General features: G+C 39.9%; 1 protein-coding gene across 4 annotated transcripts in view; it reads left to right on the top strand.

Moving 5' to 3' along the window:
* LRBA (LPS responsive beige-like anchor protein) overlaps positions 1 to 19,724 on the top strand; it is a 359,890-nt gene that overhangs the window by 88,082 nt on the left and 252,084 nt on the right. For 3 of the 4 annotated variants that reach the window (XR_014223382.1, XM_082237532.1, XM_082237534.1), the window contains exons 30-34: positions 12 to 459; positions 6,967 to 7,097; positions 14,638 to 14,716; positions 15,020 to 15,153; positions 18,893 to 18,954. Coding sequence is in view for 3 of the 4 variants with exons in the window: in XM_082237532.1 (XP_082093658.1) it covers positions 12 to 459; positions 6,967 to 7,097; positions 14,638 to 14,716; positions 15,020 to 15,153; positions 18,893 to 18,954 (854 nt within the window). In the remaining variant the exon portion in view is untranslated. The remainder of the gene's footprint in view (positions 1 to 11; positions 460 to 6,966; positions 7,098 to 14,637; positions 14,717 to 15,019; positions 15,154 to 18,892; positions 18,955 to 19,724) is intronic. The other variant, XM_082237533.1, reaches the window with a different exon arrangement.

The following is a 19,724-nucleotide window of genomic DNA, read 5'->3' as shown; positions in this document are numbered from 1 at the left end:
TATCTTTCAAGATGCAGAAAACCCATCTGCAGCTACTACCGCCGTGGCTCCCATACCTGCCGAGGAGTTGGAAAGTGTTGCGTCTGTGCAAAGAAGAGATTCAGGTATTGAGGAGGAAGCACATTCCGGATTAGACCACAGTTCTGAAGCTGCTACAGAAGCAGAAATACAAAGCGTCATTGCAGGCCCAGATGCAATCAGTGAAGTACTGTGTACGCTTTCTTCAGAAGTCTATAAATCTCAAGAAAGCAGAAGTGAAGTGCAGACTGAGATGGACACTAAAACTGCATCCTCTGTGCAAACGGCAAAAAATGTCAATGTGAAAGATATCCTAAGAAGTTTGGTCAGTGCTCCTGCAGATGGGGCCACAGTTGACCCGGCAGTTCTTCCACCAGCTTTTCTTGGAATCCTTGGGGATGGTGCTGCCGAACAACCTGTACAGTTTCGATCCTTTGACAGGTAAGAAATATTGCATTTTAAATCTATTTTACTTAAAACTGTGAACAACGTGAGGGTTTTTTTTTAAAAAAATAATCTGGTGTTGTGATAGCAGCATAAACATTGTTTGGGACTGTTTGCTTCAGAGTCTCTGCAAATAATTTTACACAATTCTGTAGAAAAAATTATTTGACGTAACAATGCAGATAATTCTAAACTAAAACAATATGTCAGACATTTTCAGGGGATTGATTTCATTCTAGCATCCAATTTTACTTAACATTACACTTAAGATAAAGGGACCCCTGGCCATTAGGTCCAGTCGTGACCGACTCCATGGCCCCCAGCCTCCACTTAGTTCAAGATTGCATCATGGTATAGCCATCCCATACAGTGTAATCAGTTTTGTACCACATGCCGTATCCTGCAGCTGTCTGTGTCTCCCTTACATAATGTCCGGTCCTCAGTATCAATGATACTCACTTCTTTATATTCATAGGCCTTTGCCAAATCATCTCTTGATCTAGCTGTGCTAGCAAGTGCTCAGTTTAATGTAGCAAAGACTGAATGAAGTCAGTGACTGTAGACTCAAAAATACATTTATGAATGATGTCTTGCTCTTACTTTTTCCATTCTATGGTCACAAGTTACAACCTTTTACTCTTAAGATTTATTTTAATACACTATGCACTTGTTAAGTGTAACATGGATCTTCTTAAGATCCTGAATCCAAAACATTTTATAGATTAGAGAAGGTAATCAAGACATTTGTGGGTACAGAACACCTATTTAAAAATGTGAACAGCTAAAAAAACCTGCAGCTATCAGTTTTAAAGTCATCCAGTCTTGATGCTGTAAATTTGGTGGGAAAACATGTTTTCTTTCAGATGACATCTAAGGGTCTGTTGCAGTTCTGGGGTGAGGGTGGATAGAATAGGTTATGACCTTGTATTCAGGAAACTGGAGCTACATTCAAAAAGAGGTTTTCATCTCCAGGGACACACCAATATACTAACATTACAGTGGGAAACTTTGGACAAGCAGACTTCAGGATGCTCTGTATAACTTAGTGTGTCTGGTTTATATTTAATATATTGTCTGGTGCAGAACACAAAGCCCAGTGAGTTCATGTTTTTCATTTTTTTCTGTGGGGGGTGGAGAGGTGGGTGAGTTGGAAAAGACACCTTGTTAAAAGTTTTTTCCCCCCATGTAGCAGTTTTACGGCAAAGCATCTCTGGGACTTTCAAAGCATCTCTCTGATCCTGCATTTATCTCAGGAATGTTGTGTCAGAAATCAAAACTCTCCTCATATCTTAAGGATTATCAACTTTCCAGGCATAGCTGGAGAGTATACAGTAACAGCTATGTGAGTGAAACCTTGCTGAAAGAGTGCCAGGTTGTGGGTTTTTGCAAACAACAAGGTGTGTGCGCTCATTCCCATGCCAAAAATTACTCTTTTATCTTATGTGAAGATCCAGTCTGGTGATTAGTGGGTGACAGGGATTTATCTTGATAAAAGTTCAAGGCCTGGTCTGACTCTTTCATTAAGCCAGTAGAGACACTGAATTAGCAGCCTATTTGCAGTGTTTTGTCCTCTGTAACCTTTCAGGAACAAAACTACTTTTTTGTTGCTGTTGTTGTTACTGTAAAGACATTGGTAGTTAGTTTAATAGTCCTGATGAATAATATGATTCTGTTTAATTGTGACTAAAACCCATATTTTATAAGGTCAGTACTGTTTATGGTTTTTGTTTTGTTTTTAGGAAGTAAAGATGAGAGAAAGCTGCAACATTGACTGCTCTGTGCAGTGAAAACTTGTTCGAAAAGCACACATGCTCTCCAATTTTATAGGTTTCATTTTTTAACTTAATAAATAAATATATATGGTGAAGGCTTATAGGCTCCTCCCTCAAAGGCATGAGACCATTAGTCTCTGTCAAATGCTAGAAACTAACTGAACTATGACATTGTTCTTTTATTCCTTTGTCATGTCAGATTAGGAGTGGCGAATTGACAAAACGCACAAGGGTGACTTTAACCACCATCCTTCACCCTTTACATGTTGCATGTGGCTTATTAACAATTTTAACAAGTTTCAAATGTGTGCTGCCTTGTTTCTTCGTTAAGCTTACTCCTACAGAGGTGCAATCAAAGATTGGGTTGTTTTTGAACTAGTAGAGTAAAACCAGCCCCTATTACCTATCCCCCCCCCAAATTCTAAAGAGCCGCACTAATTTTCAGTGCTCTGTGACTGACCTTTCACCTTTGTATAGGCCAGCCTCCTTCCAACCAGTCCAGTCCAGGAAGACTCCCAAGTGTATGTTGCTGGTTTTTCTGCAGAGGGTTTTGGCATATACTTGTATTTGCTGAGTGTTGTGGCGGGTTTTGTGGACAAGGGACAGGTGCAGAAAGTTGTAACATCTGCAAGCGCTGTTCAGAGGGAATGAAAAGGTCAAAGTCAGAGGCCCTTTAAATGTTACCCCATGCTGATCCAGTTCCTGACCATACAGATATCCCCCTGCCACTGTACAGTTTAGTCTCTAGGTTTCACTTTGCACCCTCAGGGCTGCTTCAGATTTCCTGCATGTGGTTCACGAGATTGCATCCGACCTTTGGGATACTGGATGCTCACACTAAAGTCTTCTCTCTTTTTATAATTCATTAGTTGGATGAAGTGATATTCAAAGGAGTACCCTTCAAGCTCCTACTCTGTACCACCAACAGTCTTTTCAAGCCTGTCCTTTAAATAAAACAGCAGCACTCATTGCCTTACCGTGGGGATTTAATATATTTAATAATACATGTAATAAATGAACTAATTCAGTGATTCTCAGCTAGCTAATTATTGAGGACTCCTTATTTTTCAAAATCCAAGCCACGGAACCCCTACCTTTGAAAATTTTGTTAATTCTATGGTAGCTACCTCTGCAAAACAACATTTTTGAACAAAATGTGAGGTAGCCCCCTTAATAAGCAAAGGAATTTAGGTATACAGTGGACACTCCAGATACGAACTTAATTCGTTCCGGGGTCTGTATGTACCCCGAAAAGTATTCAAGTTGAGGCGCCGCGGCACGCGTGCAGCAAAACCCAGAAGTATACACTTCTGGGTTTGCCGTGTTCGCAACCCAAAAGTTACGTTACCCGAAGGTAACGTAACCCGAGGTACCACTGAAAAACAGACTAAGGCTGAGCAATAACTGGTTTTCAACATGTTGATATATCAGCAGCTAAACATCACTATGTCTGAAATTGGAGATGAAGCAGGCAGATGAGGGAAGGAGCAGTCACAGAGACTGGGCGGGTGGGTAGGTGGATGTGCCGATCAGGCGTGGGGATGAGAGAAGGAGCAGCTGTGCTGCATGTTTTGAGGGCGTAGGGATGGGGCAGTCAGCAAGGATACACATCCACTGTGGCTGCTGCTGCTTTCCTGCTGACTGAGAAAAGTGCACTGAGGCAGAGCAGCATTATCATCATGTGATATCGGTGTGGTGCTTCAAATCGGTTGCCCTGTTCTCCCTCATGCAAGGAGCAATATATTGCTGTGTATTGCTGGGTCAAAATCGTTATCGTGGTGTGATTTCAAAACCAATTTTGCCAATATATTGAAAAAAGCACAGTGCTAAAACAGAACACAAAATTTGTGATATTACCATGCAAAAATGTAAAAATTTAGTTGGGGGAAGGCAAGGGATGGGGATGGAGACCCCCTGGGTGTTTTCTGTAGACCATCAGGGGCCCCCAGACCCCTAATTGGGAACCATTGAACTAATTTATTATAAAGTAAAGGGACCCCTGACTGTTAGGTCCAGTCGTAGCCAACTCTGGGGTTGCGGCGCTCATCTCACTTTATTGGCCGAGGGAGCCGGCGTACAGCTTCCGGGTCATGTGGCCAGCATGACTAAGCTGCTTCTGGCGAACCAGGGCAGCACACGGAAACGCCATTTACCTTCCCGCTGGAGCGGTACCTATTTATCTACTTGCACTTTGACGTGCTTTCAAACTGCTAGGTTGGCAGGAGCAGGGACCGAGCAACGGGAGCTCACCCCGTCGTGGATATTCGAACCGCCGACCTTCTGACCGGCAAGTCCTAGGCTCTGTGGTTTAAACCACAGCACCATTTTCCTAAATATCTAGACGCAGATTATTCACAAATGTCACTATCACTGTCTCTGTACTATATCCTATTCTAAAACCAAACTGAAATGGATAGAGAAAATAAATGTATATACTGTACCTAGAAATATATTTCAGTTCAGTTCAGTTGATCTAGCCAAAGGCCATGACAAACTTGTATTAAGCAATACTATTCATAAAATAGCACGAAAAATCCATCCATAATAGAAAAAGCTGCAAAGATATTGCCAAGTTCCTGAGTATTAAAACAGTTTCCCTCCAGCATCGCTTACAGCTCCAATTCTAATGAATTTCCCCCCTTTTAAAATCCAAGTTGCTAACATCCATGATGTAAAAGAGAGAAGTTGCCAGAGACATGAACAAACTCAGATCCAGCTTGATTTCAACAATTTATAGTGATTTCATCTACCGTAATTCATTTTTCCTGATTTCTTTTGCAGCCAGTGCATAGAAAGCCACTTGGTGTGCTACGAAGCTTTTATTGTCATTCACAATATGAATGACAATAAAATGGCAAAACCATTTCTGCCAGGGTGTGCTTGCTTGCTTGTATGAACAAAGGTTTTAGAAAGTGATCTCTTGAGTCTCTATATAAAGGGCAGACTAACAGACAATGAGTGATGTCTTCCACCTGAGGTTGACGACAAATACAAAGTCTTGTCTGAATATGGGACCTTGTTGTTGCAGCTGTCCAAGACTGCAGTGGGCATCACTTGGAAACGCATCTCAGAAAGGCATTTCTTAAGGAAACTGGTGAGAGTTTAGTCAAACAACTAGCTCCAAAATGCTCTGTTCTCAAGAGTGGATACCAAGGGGAAAATTTGGTGTTTCTAACGAAATTAGTTGCAGGTCCCTTCTGGATTCTACCCAGAAGAGCCAATCCCTTAGTTGACACTTATGCAGAAATATATATTAAATCCCCCACCAGTATTCTTAAAAGTTTCTAATTTTGGGTGCATATTTGATCATCCTTATTGTAATCACCTCATTTCTGTTTTTAATTCAGACATAAATTCTGAGTATCAGGATACTGAATTTGGCTAGCTATGACCCTAGTCTTTATGTACACATTTAATTTAATTCAGTGCTACTCATTTGTGAATTTAGGATCAGGTCCAGAGTTCACAAACACATTGGTATTAGTTTCCTTATGCAGTGCATTTGTTCAGTGCAACTCTACGTATATGTGAGAAGAATTCATGGTTTTAAACACATTCTCTTGGCTTGGGGCTCAGGTGGCTGTTGCTTCCATCTTTTAGAGTATAGTTAACATTAGCAGTCACCCTTATAATGATATGGCACACGCTGCCATGTCTATAGTGAATAGTGTTCAGAACAGTTAGTTAATCAAGGATATGGTTTAGTGTTATTATAATAATAACTGGGACTTAAAATGAGAACAATGAAAATTTGTCTTTTTAAAATTACATTTATAAAGTGTTGAAAAGTTTTTTATATATCGTATGTGAACTTGGAGCTAGTTTTAACGCACTTTATTTAGAAACTGAATATATTTTAATGCTATTAAGGGAATACGTTCAACCTGTACTTACAATACTGTCAACAGAAGATGTGATTAAATAAATTGAATGTTGAAGACTTTTGGCTTATAGTTAACACCAGGTAATTAAAAGGAAGCACTGCTCTGGGAGTGCACAATATATCAGCTGTAGTCTTTAGCTCATTAGCTGAGGTTTTGCATGTTTATGGAGCTAACTTGCAATTAAAAGTGTCTTTAGCGTATGTTTAACTGGGCCTTTTAGGTGTTTGGAATAAAGCATTACTGTTTAATTGAAATTGGTTTGTCATAATTATGTCTTAGTAATGCAAAAGATATTCTTTTCCCTGATGCCTGAAACAGGAGTTGTATTCAGTTTTGAGTAATCATGTGAGACGTATTAATACAAACAGGCCATTGATTTCTTAGGTCATTTCTGCAATGAGTTACCAAGGAACTGAAGATTCTAAGGAAGAGATTTAGTCTTCTTATGTGTATTCTCCTATTGTACTTCTCTTAATGTACTTTAAGCAGAAGTGTTTAAATTTTTGAAGTAGCACTGCCTCCAGTGGTGACTGCTATGCTCTAACAAACAGCATTTTTTGTTTACTATCCTTTTGGAGCAGTTAATATAAAAATGTGGGATGTTATCATACTTTCTATAACAATAGCCTTGCAAAAAGTAAAACTGGTAATGTCGTAGTTGGTCTCTAAGGTGCTACGGGACAATTTTTTAATTCTTATTTATTTATTTGGTAATATATGAACCTTCAAACCTGGCTGAAAGCTTTTGGTTTGCAGAAATCGGAATTTGGAATATCATAAGACTATACTCAGATATCCTTAAACATTCAAGGGTTCTTGAATTGTATGTTTTTTCTCTCCCCTCATAGGAGTGTTGTTGTGGCACCAAAGAAGTCCGTGGCTGCCTCTACATCCACTATAAATTTGCCCAGAAATGCTGTCAGTGTGGTTTCTTCTTTGGATTCTGCCCAAGCTCCAGATGCAATGGGAGGTTCTCCTGGTAAGTAAGGAGAAATGGAGATGAATTGTGGAAAGCAAAATTGCAAATAAATGTGCTGTAGTTCTTATTTATGGTTCATTTGCTAAGTCCCTCACTCACCATCCCAGAAACCATGACGCTCAGATGCTTTAGATGAGGAACACCAGGTGGGTTACATAAGCCACTTTGGATGGCCACTTGGTCCATCTACCTGGAATTGTCTATTTGCAACACATTTCCAGGGTCTCAGGTAAGGAACTCGGCATTGCTGCCTGGCAACGCTAGGGACTGAGCTAGAACTGTCATCATGCAAAGCAGGTGCTTTACCACACATTGCTCACTTACGCAGCCACATTCTGAATGGCAGTGAAAATGCCACCTAGGGGAACAGTTGCAGTTTCTCCAGTAACAAGTAGGTAAGGAAGGTATGGTGTCCCCAGAACATAAATGCCAGCTCACGAGGCGATGCCTGGGCTTCATGCAATGAATGTGTAAAACTGAACATTCCAAACTGATGGTTTGGCAGTGGTGGCCAAACTCGGCCCTCCAGCTGTTTTGGGACTACATTTCCCATCATCCCTGACCACTGGTCCTGTTAGCTAGAGATTATCAGGTGTTTGTGCAGGAGCCAGGTCCTGTGTCCAATAGGTCTTTGCAGGACTGGGGCCTTCCTAAGTTTGTTCTGAAGAGGCAAGGTGTTGCCTCACAGGTGAGGCCAATTGGTAACTCACAGCACCTGTTGGCAAGAGCTGGGAGGGGACATAAGGTCAGCATTTCCCTTCGGCTCTTTGCCACAGCAACATGCTTCCTGCCTTGCTGCGTTTGGCTTCTTGCTTCCTGATCCTTGAACCTCGGCTTCTTGACTCCCTGCTTCTTGATCCTCGGAAGCTTGACGTCTTGACTCCTTGCTTCCTGTCCCTTGGCTTTTTGACTCCCGGCTCTCTGACCCTCAGACTCTTGGCTCCTGTCTCCTGACTCCTGGACCCCCGTTCCTGCTCCCACCCCGCCATCTTGCCCCTGGTCCTGACATCCCGGCCGGGACTTCGATCGCCCATGAACTGGACCGTGACAGAGATGATGGGAGTTGTAGTCCCAAAACAGCTGGAGGGCCAAGTTTGGCCAACAGTGGGTTAGGCCAGGGTTCCTCAACCTTGGCCCTCCAGATGTTTTGAGACTACAATTCCCATCAACCCTGACCACTGGTCCTGCTAGCTAGGGATCATGGGAGTTGTTGGCCAAAAATATCTGGAGGGCCAAGGCTGAGGAAGTCCGGGTTAGGCAATTCAGCTGCTGAGTTATGCTGAAGAGTAATGATTGTGCCCCATAGGGTTTCCTTAATGTTGCCCTGCTTGCTTGGAAGGTTTTTGCAGCAAAATAATGTTGTGCACTTCTTGGTATAGAGAAAAGGATTTCTTTTTTTAAAGTAAATAATAATTTATCTTTAGTAGTTTAATTTTTTCTTTGTTTACTCCCTGTAGACTGGCCCAGAAAGTTTTGGGCAAGGAAACCAAATCATTGCTTAACTAGATACTCCTTTTAAAAAAGAAATCCTTTGTTTCTGATCCTTGCTGGACTTTGTTAGACAAGGGAGGCGGGGGCGGCTTTTTCTAGTAGCTGTGGCCTTGTCATTAAACTGCACATTAGGTATCACTTTTCTTTGCATATGTACATTCAAAGACATGCAAGCATTTTGGGAGCAGCACTTCCTTTTAAGGACAGTTTATTGCTAGAGACATTATTTGTTTAGACCCTTGGGGACCTTGAATAAACAATAAGCTTTCACTAGAAGGGTGCGAGACAGATGATCTATTTGCATTTTCTTTTATGTCCTTGCAAATGTCTGTAAAACTGTCAGTTTGAAGGAGCCAGTTTATCAGTGAAAGGATAAGAGAGATAAGTCACTTTGGTTCCACATGTTTGAAGTAGCTACCGCACTTACTTGCATGTGTGTTTTAGATGAAAACATGCTTCTGAAATGTCTCTTTTCCTCTAAATGCACAAAAGCTATCCCTTAAATGAAACCTGTAGTTGAAAACTACATTTAGTCCTTATTCAAAGTGCTTTTACATGAAATACTGCTTTGAAGTCTTCTGCAAAATAACATGTAATTGGCATTTTTGTTCTTTGCCCATTTTTAAATGATCTTGTTTGCTGAAAGAAATATGTTGCCTTGGATTACAGTTTTAAAAAGATTGAGATTATAGGCATCATTAGAATATTTGTTGTTGTTTAAAAGTGCTTTTGGGGAAATTTCCCTGGTGGACAACATTTTATTTTCTTGCTATCAAAAAGTCAGTCTGTCCAACAGTGACCCACAATTCAAATTTAAAAGCAAAATCACTAATCCACAAGCATGACACACATGGATTTTCCATAAAAATCATTTGCTATGTCCCCCCCCCCCAGATTGTGTAGCGTTTCTTTGTATTCAGCTTAATTTGATGTCATCAACCTCTGTTTAAAGCAGATGGTTGTTTTCAAATGTTCTGGCTAGACCAGTGGTTCTCAAAGGGTGTGATGTGCCATACGGGTGTGGCAGGAGAGGGTGGCAATTGTGGCTGGAAGATTTAAGGACAATCAATATTATATTTTGGGAATGATTCGTGTTCCTATATAGCTGCATTGTTTTATACTTTCTGGATGTCTCATGATCATATTATAAAGTAGTTGTGTTCTGTGTTATAAATCTAACACTTCTAGTTGTTGTTTCCTTGTTTCCCATTTCTTGTCAATAAAAATATTGGTGTGGCATGAGAAGATTTTTATTCTGAAAGTGTGGCTCAGAGAAAAAAAAGTTTAAAAACCACTGAGCTAGACAAACCAGTGCCACTATTGAGATAACTGGTATAATTAAGTGATAATCATTTAAGATTACTGCCAAGATGCAGGCCTTGATTGGGGGCTTACTTTGGGGATGAGACGATTGTGTGGACGCTTTCCCTTTCCAAGGTAAAGTACAGATGAGTTTCACTGCTGCATTTATTCAGCTGATTCTAGCTGCATGGGAAATGTAACTTGAAGCAGCATGTGCCACAATAAAAAACTTAATTTTAGCTGGAAGTGTGCCAGGTTTTCTATCATAAACCTATTTGTTCAGCTAGTTAGAGTAACTAAAAGCTGTATTGCTTATTCTGAATGTCCAAAATCAAGGGCTGATATTTTAGATAGCTTAACATTATTTCTTTTAAATTTATAGTTATATCCTGAGGGGTCAGGATTGTTAACAACTAAAAAACCCGAAACCCAATAAAACATATTTTTGGACTTACTGGTTTGCCTTCTGAAATGTGTGGTAATATCTATATTTGGCAAATTAAAAAACATTTTAAATGCTACAGTTGAAATTTTCAGTTGTTTACTAGCATTCTAGCAATATTATATGCAGACTATTTCAGATTTGTATTTTTGCACAAATGTTAGAATACACATAACTATTACTACTACCACCTCTGACATGGTCACAAGGAGATTGGAAAATTTTTAATTGTCTTAGATTAACTACAGTTTAGTGTGTTCAAAAAGGTAAAGGACCCCTGACAGTTAAGTCCAGTCGCAAACAACTCTGGGGTTGTGGCGCTCATCTCGCTTTACTGGCCGAGGGAGCCGCCGTTTGTCCACAGACAGTTTTTCTGGGTCATGTGGCCAGCATGATTAAGCCACTTCTGGTGAAACCAGAGCAGCACACGGAAATGCCATTTACCTTCCCGGAGTGGTACCTATTTATCTACTTTATCTACCGGAGTGGTACCTATTTATATACTTGCACTTCGACGTGCTTTCGAACTGCTCGGTTGGCAGGAGCTGGGACTGAGCAATGGGAGCTCACCCTGTCACAGGGATTCTAGCCTCCGATGTTCTGATTGGCAAGCCCAAGACTCAGTGGTTTAGACCACAGCACCACCCGCGTCCCTAAACTGTGATTAATCTTAAGTATGGCTAGTGAAAGCAAGCCAACTTCAGAAACTATGGTTTAAAGTTGGCTTCTTTCCGCTAAGTATAGTTAACATTAGTCATAGTTGGCCAGGTTTGGATGGCATGAGAAACTGTGATTAATTAAAAACAGAAGGAAATTCTTCCAATCTCCTGATGGCCATGCCAGAGGGCAGTAGGGAGTGTCTGAGCCAGTGGCTCAAATTGATTCATTAGGTTATATTCAACTACGTTTTACTCAGAGTAGTGAAATCAATGGACTGAACTTAGTCATATTAATTAATTTCAGTGTTTCTTAGTAAAACTTAGTTGAATATCGCCCATTGTTTTATTGCTAAACTGCATGTTGGCATTGCATCAAAGTCAGCCTACCATGTTGCTGTCTACTGCAAGCAGAAAATGAGCACAACTTTCTACTTAGACTGAGTCAGATAAGGGTCTGGAAGCCTTGTGAGCAACAGTTGAGGGAGTAGGGTATGTTTAGCCTGAAGAAAGAGAAGACTTGAGTAATGGTATGATAGCCATCTTCAAATATCTGAAGGGCTGTCCCATGGAAGATGGAGCAAGCTTGTTTTCTCCTGCTCCAGAGGGTAGGACCCAAATCAATGGATTCAAATTACAATAAAGGAGATTCTGACTAAATGTTAGGAATAGCTTTCAGATGGTAAGAGCTGTTCAACAGTGAGATGGACTCGCCTGGAAGGTGGTGGACTCTCCATCATTGAAGGTTTTCAAGCAGAGGTTGGATGGCCATCTGTCATATCATGGGTGCTTAAGCTAAGATCCCTGCATTGCAGGAGGTTAGATTAGATGACACTTGGTGGCCCCTTCCAACTCTACAACAATACGATTCATTGCACCTCTTTTTATGGATTCTTCACCTATAGATTCCCCACCTATTCACTGCCATTTACTGTGTCTGGCATTCTTCTACTCATTAGGAAACATGGCAGCAAAAACTGGGGCAACAGCAGAACAAAATCATGGGCAGAGCCTCAAATAATAATTAGAAACAAATCTCAAGCTTTGTGTTGTCCGTCCATCGTATGTTGGAGAAATAGAGGCATCCTATTTTGATAGATCAGGTCATTATGGAATTGGTCTGTTCCTACCCGCACCCCAATATTTGAAGCTTTAGGAAGGTTTCATTCTGCTACATGCTTCAGCCCCTCCAGTTACTATTTGATACCTGGCAATTATGTTTCTGAGGAGCAAACAAATTTTTAAGATCACAGGTGTACTCTTATTGGAACAACTTTATCTTATTCACTTTGAACAAAAATACTAGTAGGGTTTTTTGAGGTTATTTCCTAGGCCTGCTACATAGAGGCAAGTTTTAACTGATAGCAGTTCATACTTTTTGTCAAAGTTAGCTACCCAAGGTGGTTAGGAATGCTTTCCCTTTGGAAGAAAACAGATTCTTTGCCTGATAGTGCTTACTCTTAAATTTTGCCTAGGGTTAGCAAGCTCTAAACAAATAGGATCCCCAAAACATTTCAAGTTTCCAAAGGAAAGAAAAAGAAGTGGGACTTCTTTCTTCCTCCTCTCCATCTTTCCTCTCAAAAGTGCAACTAGCATGATAAACTGTTAAGACTCCATACATCGTTACTTTTTCATATATCGGTCCAAGGTACAGAAAAGGAGTCAGGACTGTCTCACAATTGGAGAACCACTATTCCAGGTCTATATTAAGAATTAAGCTATGTTGTCCACACAATAGCAAACACATGTGTTTGTGTATGTATAAGCGTATGTGTGTGTTATACTGTGTGCCTTACCCTACATGTGCCCACTCAACTGCTTCAATTGGCACAACTACAGGTGCCACATAATACCTGTTCTGCATTTGTAAGAACTCGATTGTTTACTGTGGCAGCGCCTGCATTTTGGAACTACCTGCTTATTGAAATCAAGCAGGTGCCTTCACTGTACTCTTCTTAGAGCCTACTGAAAACATTCCTGTTTAGACAAGCCTACCCAGGTGCTTAGAAAAGTTGAGGTCATTTTAATCAGTTTTAGTGTTTTAACTTTTGTATATTTCAAAGTAGGGTTGTAATTTTCTATCGATTGTACTGTTTTTGTCTTTTATAAACTGTTTTGAGGTTTTCTTTTTACAGTCAATCGGTATATAAATGTTATGAAAACAATCAATCTGTCAGTCAACAGTCTCTGACCTGAAGGAAGAGATGTTGGCATTGATGCTTCTGTTGGAAAGTCCTGCAAGCTATTAGTGGAAAAAATTATCTCAGATTTTAATATTATTATTGATTAAATTTGTATACCACCCTTCATCCGTAGATGTCAAGGTGGTTCTCAACATAAAATTACAATGTTTGTGTGTGTGTGGTGTGTATCTCACATAATGAAGCTAAGAACAATAGCAAACCATTATTGCCCCCTCCCACAGCATCTGGCATCCTTATTTTAGCCCTTTGTTGTGTCCAAAACATCCGTGACCTGACTTTCCCTGATGAAATTGTCCCTTGCATTGTATCACCCTTTTCCCCCAACCCTCTCCTGTCCCCAAGGTAGACTATTTTTCAAAAGATATATGTGATGGAGGACATATTTCTGAAGCACCACCACTGAAGGCTGAGTGCCTAGAGATGGCTGCATATGGAATGCTAAAGAGGTACTAGTGTCATGGCAGGTGGTAGGGTATGCAACAGCAACATGTTTGCAAGTGTTATCCAGGATGTCTTCATATTTATTGCTGACCTTGTTTCAGTGGTTCAGAATTTATAGTGGTTCAGGCACACTTCTGGCAACATGGAGGACTGCTAGTTGATTTGCGGTGGACCATGTAACAGAAGTGTACTGCAAACTTGCTTAAAAAGGAAGCCTGTATCTCACTTTGTGAGAATGCCAGGCCTTTGATGCACAAGGAACTTTGTTAAGCAGCATCTTTGCAACAAATGTTGCAAAGCTAGAGAGGGAGCTGTGTAAATCAAATAAAAATGTGAAAATTAATACAGGTAATATCAAGCCCACATGTGCATTTTGGGGGCATTCATTGTGTGAAAGCATGGAATTAGGGTGTGTGACCTGTCTGCTTCCTGTGCAGATACAGACAGGGCATAGCTTAACCCTGTCAAGGAAGTTGATCCCAACAACCAGATCCTTATCTCCCCTACATCCCATTTGGACTGGAGGGTGGGACCACTCACCTGACATTACAGCAAGTGATGTGGTGCTTTGAATCTGATTGTTGGGACTTCAAAGCACCACAGGGTTATTTGTAAGGGGCTTGCAAAGACTGCTGTTCTCAGAAGCACTGTACATGATTCATCTGAAGCACCAATCATCAGCTAATAGGCATTTCAGAAGCTCCTTTTGGTCCAGGTGCCTTTTACCCTTCCTACATCATATGTCACTTGGCAGGTGGGCATGGCTTGGCCGTAATGGCCTGGTTTTCCACTGATGATGTACATTTCAGTCACTGGTATCTTGAGCTAAAAGGATCTTGGATAATAGAACTAATGAAGATCTCTGCTTAAGGCTGTGGAGAGCTGTTACCACAGAGTATTGTCTCAGTAAACAGCTCTGAATTTGATGGACCCATGGTCTGAATCCATTTAAGGAAGCTTCATATGCTAATATGCTATCTAAGCTCTATTAAAATCTTCTGCAGGCAGTGGATCGTCAAATTCAAGATTACCATCTGTTCCTACAGTTTCTTCTGTGCCTGAGGATTCTGCTTCAAACATGAGGTATTTTTTAAATAACTTTTAACTTTCTTGAACCGGGGTGTATCACTTTCCTATTTATTTAAGTAATTATGGGACTCACTCTTCACTTCGGAGTGGATTGTGCTCTTTCATTTGAGGTCAATAGGAAGTTTTAGATTTCTATCACTACTACTGTAACTTAAAAAGAAATAAAGCACAGTGGTGTTTAGCAACTGGTTTGGGAACTCCTGTTGATGCATTTTGTACTTTTGTGCACATATATTCATATTCTTTCAGCATTTTAGCTTCCTGGGGTCCCCCTCTTCAACCTTGTCAATCTCTTAGCATTACAGAAAGGCTTGAGCATGCTTTGGAAAAGGCTGCCCCACTTCTGAGAGAGATATTTGTGGATTTTGCTCCTTTCCTGTCACGTACTCTTTTGGGTAGCCATGGGCAAGAGCTACTGATAGAAGGTACAAGTAAGTTCCCCCCTTTAATTCCTTATAAGGTTAAATACTTTAATATTTAAAAATGCAAGTTTTTAATGTTACTTTTTATGTAATGGAATTCTTTAAGCAATACCCAAATCACACTAGAATTTTCTTATTAACTTCTATGATATTCTATTATCTAAATCGTAGGATTATTTTTCATCTACTATGGGTAGGCTCTCCAAAGGTTCATAAGGTGATATATACATATTGGAGTTGTCATTTTTTCCCCTGTTCATGTTGCAGACCCTCATGCTACATCAAATACTAAAAAGGACAGTCTCCAAGAATTAGCCTTTTTGTAGGGTGTAAGGGCCAGCATTAAGAAAGCGGGTGCTGAGAACTCCAGTGTACATGCACAACTACCTGTCTCCCGGTCTTTCTTCCTCCCCAGGAACTTAAATGCCCTCGTTCTATCTGTTAAGCTGTTCGTTCCATCCACTTCTCCTTCTCTAATGTTCTTTTTAAATTGGTTCTTCTCATGGCCAACCCTCTCTTTTTGTCTCTCTTGTTCTCCTTCTCTGCCATTACTCCATTAAATCAAAGATGTAGCCTATTGTAGCTGCATTGGCTTCATGTTACAGCCATTCTAGACTCAGAAGGGCTTGTATACTTCACCAATTTCATTTAACAGCCTGGTTCTCAGTGTTTCAGGTTGAGATACCCTTGCCATCATTCTAGCTGTCTTAGTCATTGATGGGGAACATCTGACCCTCCAGATACTCTTGAGCTTATAACTTCTATCATCATGCTGGCTAGAATGATGGGAATTCGAGTTCAACAACATCTGGACAGCAACAGGTTCCCCATTCCTGCTATAAGTTGTAGGAGGTAGGAATCAGAACAGTATTGGGTGGCATTAGTCTTTAAAAAAGGGGGGGCTATCATTTTTCAACAGGCATTCATAGGCAAAGTTTAGCAAGAATTCAAGTTCACTGGTAGACTAGAATTTTTGTTGAACTTTTGCCTTTGACTGAAGCATCTTCTCTTTATCAATGCCATAAATAGGATATAAGATTAGATTAAACCAGTTCTTCTATTCCTTTGTGACTATTGAATAGCTTAGTGCCTTTTAAAGAGCAAAATTCCTTCTTGCATATGATGGCATGGGTTCTGTTCTGATTTTAAAGGGGGTGGGGGAAATGTATTTAGCATTGCTTGTCCAGCAAAAAGTCTGTATGATCTAGATGCGCTGTCAGTTTCAAAGGTTGAAGCAGCCAAGTGTATCAAGATCAATGTAAGGTACTGTATAGTTTTAATATCAAAGAGGCTGAGAGCAGGTTCTCTTCAGTATTTTGCAGATTGAATGAATAAGAAAAACTTCGTGCAAAAAAGTTCCAAGAGAAGCAATTTGTAGAGTGGAAAAACATGAGAGGGAAAGGCAGTTTCTAGAGAAACAGGAGAGCAGGAAACACACAGTACCCTTGAACATCTGAGACTGATTTGCACAGAGAAACTTGCCTTATAACAAAGCAGGCAGATGGTGGTCTTTTGCTGGGCAGAATTAAGATAGAGTATTAGGAGGCAGAAATGATTTGTGAACTAGACAATTTGGTTTAAAGGGCTTGTTCTCCTCTCCTGGATTGATTCTTAGCATACCATCATTCACAGTTCTGATTTCCCCCTTTGCCCGTTTCAATGCCCATTTTTCATTTAGGTGTCTAGTTTCTGTGATTCTTCCAGTAACTTCTACCATGCCTCCAAATTAGAGCACATAACAACTTCCATGGGGGTAAAGTGAGTGGCACTAGATACTATGATGTGTTCGTAGGCACAGATGTGGCACTCTCTTGTTGGAGAGGAGAACACTTCAAGGCAATTGGAAGTCCATTAGATCATAGAAACAAATATGTGGTTTCTCAATACTGGCATATTTCACTGTGATGCATGTAACACACTTCTGTTTGAAGCTAGAAAGATTTGGTAACAAAATAAAATTATGAAGGATTATGATTCCATCATAATTGGTTTCTTTCAACCATTTCACAGAACATGTAGTTATTATTTAACTAAGAATAGTAGAGGAATGTGCAATAAAAACTGGCACCGGCCATTTTGAAGACGCTTTCTTTACTGAGGCGTCTTTCAATGCAGAATGTTAATTGGTTTGCCCATTTAAAAAGAAGTCTTAAAACGCTTTCCTGTGTTGTAAAATTCCTGAAACAAGATTTTGTACATATCAAGTATGCTTTCACCTATTACTAAGCCATGGTTCTTGGCTTAATAAACCATTCTGTGCACATGCTGGTGCATGCAGCCTGATCACTCCGACTTTACTTCTCCCTTGGCATGAGCAATAAACAAACATGGAAGGGAACAGCTAGGCATTCACCTGAACCTGGGATCGTGCCTTGCTCTGTCCTAACAATTGACAGCCAGTAAGCCAACAACAAATCATGGTTTAAACCTGTTTAGCAGTTGTGGTTTCTTAGGGCACACAAACCATGATCCCAGGTTTAGATATAACACTAAGCTTTCCCTACTTTGATTCCCTACTCATTCCAGGGGAAAGGAAAAGTACTAGTGATCATGCTGCGTGTACCAGCATGCAGCTCATGCAGTTTAGTTTAGGCCCTTGGCTTACTGTTATGTTTGAATGTGGCTGTTGTGGGTATTTCCAGAACCAGCATTTGGTTCTTGAATAAATTTCAGCAACTGTTTCGAATACTAGTAGTTAAATTTTACAGCAATCATCTTTTTGAAAAGGTTTGTGTATTTCAATGTGTGATGGTGAAACAGATGTGCAGACTATATTATATTGCATTGTGAGTGGCGAGTTTCTGGTTTTATGTTTTTAGGTATGGTGCTTACAGTGGGAGCTACATTGTTGTGACATCTTGTTTAGAAGAATATGAGTAAAAAGGTGCCCTACAGCTTTAGCTCTATTGACTTTATATTTTTCTAACCCACTAAATGCTGAATATTGCTGACTTAGTTAGCTTTTCTAGTTTTATTAATAATTGATCCGAAAGAGGAGCAAAACCAAAACAAAACAGTTTTCAATATGTTGAAGCACAGGTTAATAACTAGAAACTCTACCATCTTAGGCTGTGATAACACCTTTTCACATTATACTAGGAAACTAGTATGAAGTGTGAATTGCTAATAATAACCAAATTAGTTTATAAACTAATCACAAATGTATAGGTACTGCTTGCACTCTCCTCCCCCCTAAGGTTTAGGTGAGGGTCAAGGGTCAAAGTACTAATAAGAGTGTTTGGGATGTCTGCTGCCATGAAACAAAATGGAAACTTGATTGATAGCTGGAGGGCTGAAGGGAGAGAGCTCAATGGAGAAAGCAAAGGTCATAGAGCCATTTCCCTTCTCTGCATATATAATGATCAACCCACTCCAAGGTGAAGAAATGTAAGTACTATAAATCAATATACCATATGCTATGTATGCGTTTATTAACTTGGAACACAAATATTTATGTAATCTCAGCTAAATAGCTCCAAGGCATCATTTTATATCAAAATACTGCATGGCAGTGATTAAAACTGGCGCCTGCTTTTAGCATGTTTTATACTGATATATTAGGATTGAATGCTAAAACAAATTGAAGCTGTAAGATTTCTCCTTTTGTTAATATAAACCATACTGACAATACAGAGAGAATACTAACAAAATAGACTCTTGGGTAGGATTTCCAGGAGGTACTAAATATGAATTGCAACATAAACCCAAGTAGATCACTATATATCTTTTATATTTTCTTTTTCTTTAGGTTTGGTGTGCATGAAATCTAGTAGTTCTGTTGTGGAGCTGGTCATGCTACTTTGTTCTCAGGTGGGTTACAATTGATTTGAGAGTGAGTTGCTGCTAAAAAAAATCCTTTACAATTGCAATTATGATTTGAAGCAGTAGTCTTTGACCTTTCTGGATTCACCTTTAACCCTAGCCTACATCATGAGGCCCTACTTTTAATTTTTTTCCATATATGACTGTCTTTTCTCTCTCTCTCCTCGCCCCTCCCCCATATTTTCCCTTCCCTTTTGCCTTCTCTTAAGAAAAAGGTCCAAAATGCATAGTGGTCCAAAAAGCATCCTTATTAGACTGGGGTATGACCCACCAGCTGAAGATAAAAGCTTTCCACGAACTAGTTTATCTCATGTGATCAGTTGGATAATGTCCTAAAATTTTGGTTTCCTTAACCTTTTCCAGGATTTTAATAATGGTCCATACATTGGATTAAGTAACTTTATATTTAAGCAGGTAAATCTGTGAAATAAAGGTTTTTGACATGGATTCAGTATAATTGTATTTCAGATATGTTGGAAGAAAAGGTTTTGCTTTTTTGTATTTGTAAAAAAAACTCTAAAATATATAGTGCTCCTTGCTGATCACTTTTTATTAGCTTGAAGGAAAAACTGAACCACAGTTGCCATCTATTTGAATTTTCTGATCTGTGAAACACAGTATGTCTGCTGCTCTGAAAAGCAGTGTTACACTTCACTTTGATTAACAGAAAATCTAATCTGAAAAATTAGAGTTGTCAACAAATAATAGTATGTAGTAGATCAAATAGCACTTTACTCATCTCCTAGTTTTCTCCATTG

Source organism: Podarcis vaucheri (genome assembly GCF_965113315.1).
Source record: "Podarcis vaucheri genome assembly, chromosome: 9".
NCBI classification, from domain to species: domain Eukaryota; kingdom Metazoa; phylum Chordata; class Lepidosauria; order Squamata; family Lacertidae; genus Podarcis; species Podarcis vaucheri.
The sequence above is the reverse complement of the archived record's forward strand: the minus strand, read 5'-3'. Positions and strand labels throughout refer to the sequence as shown.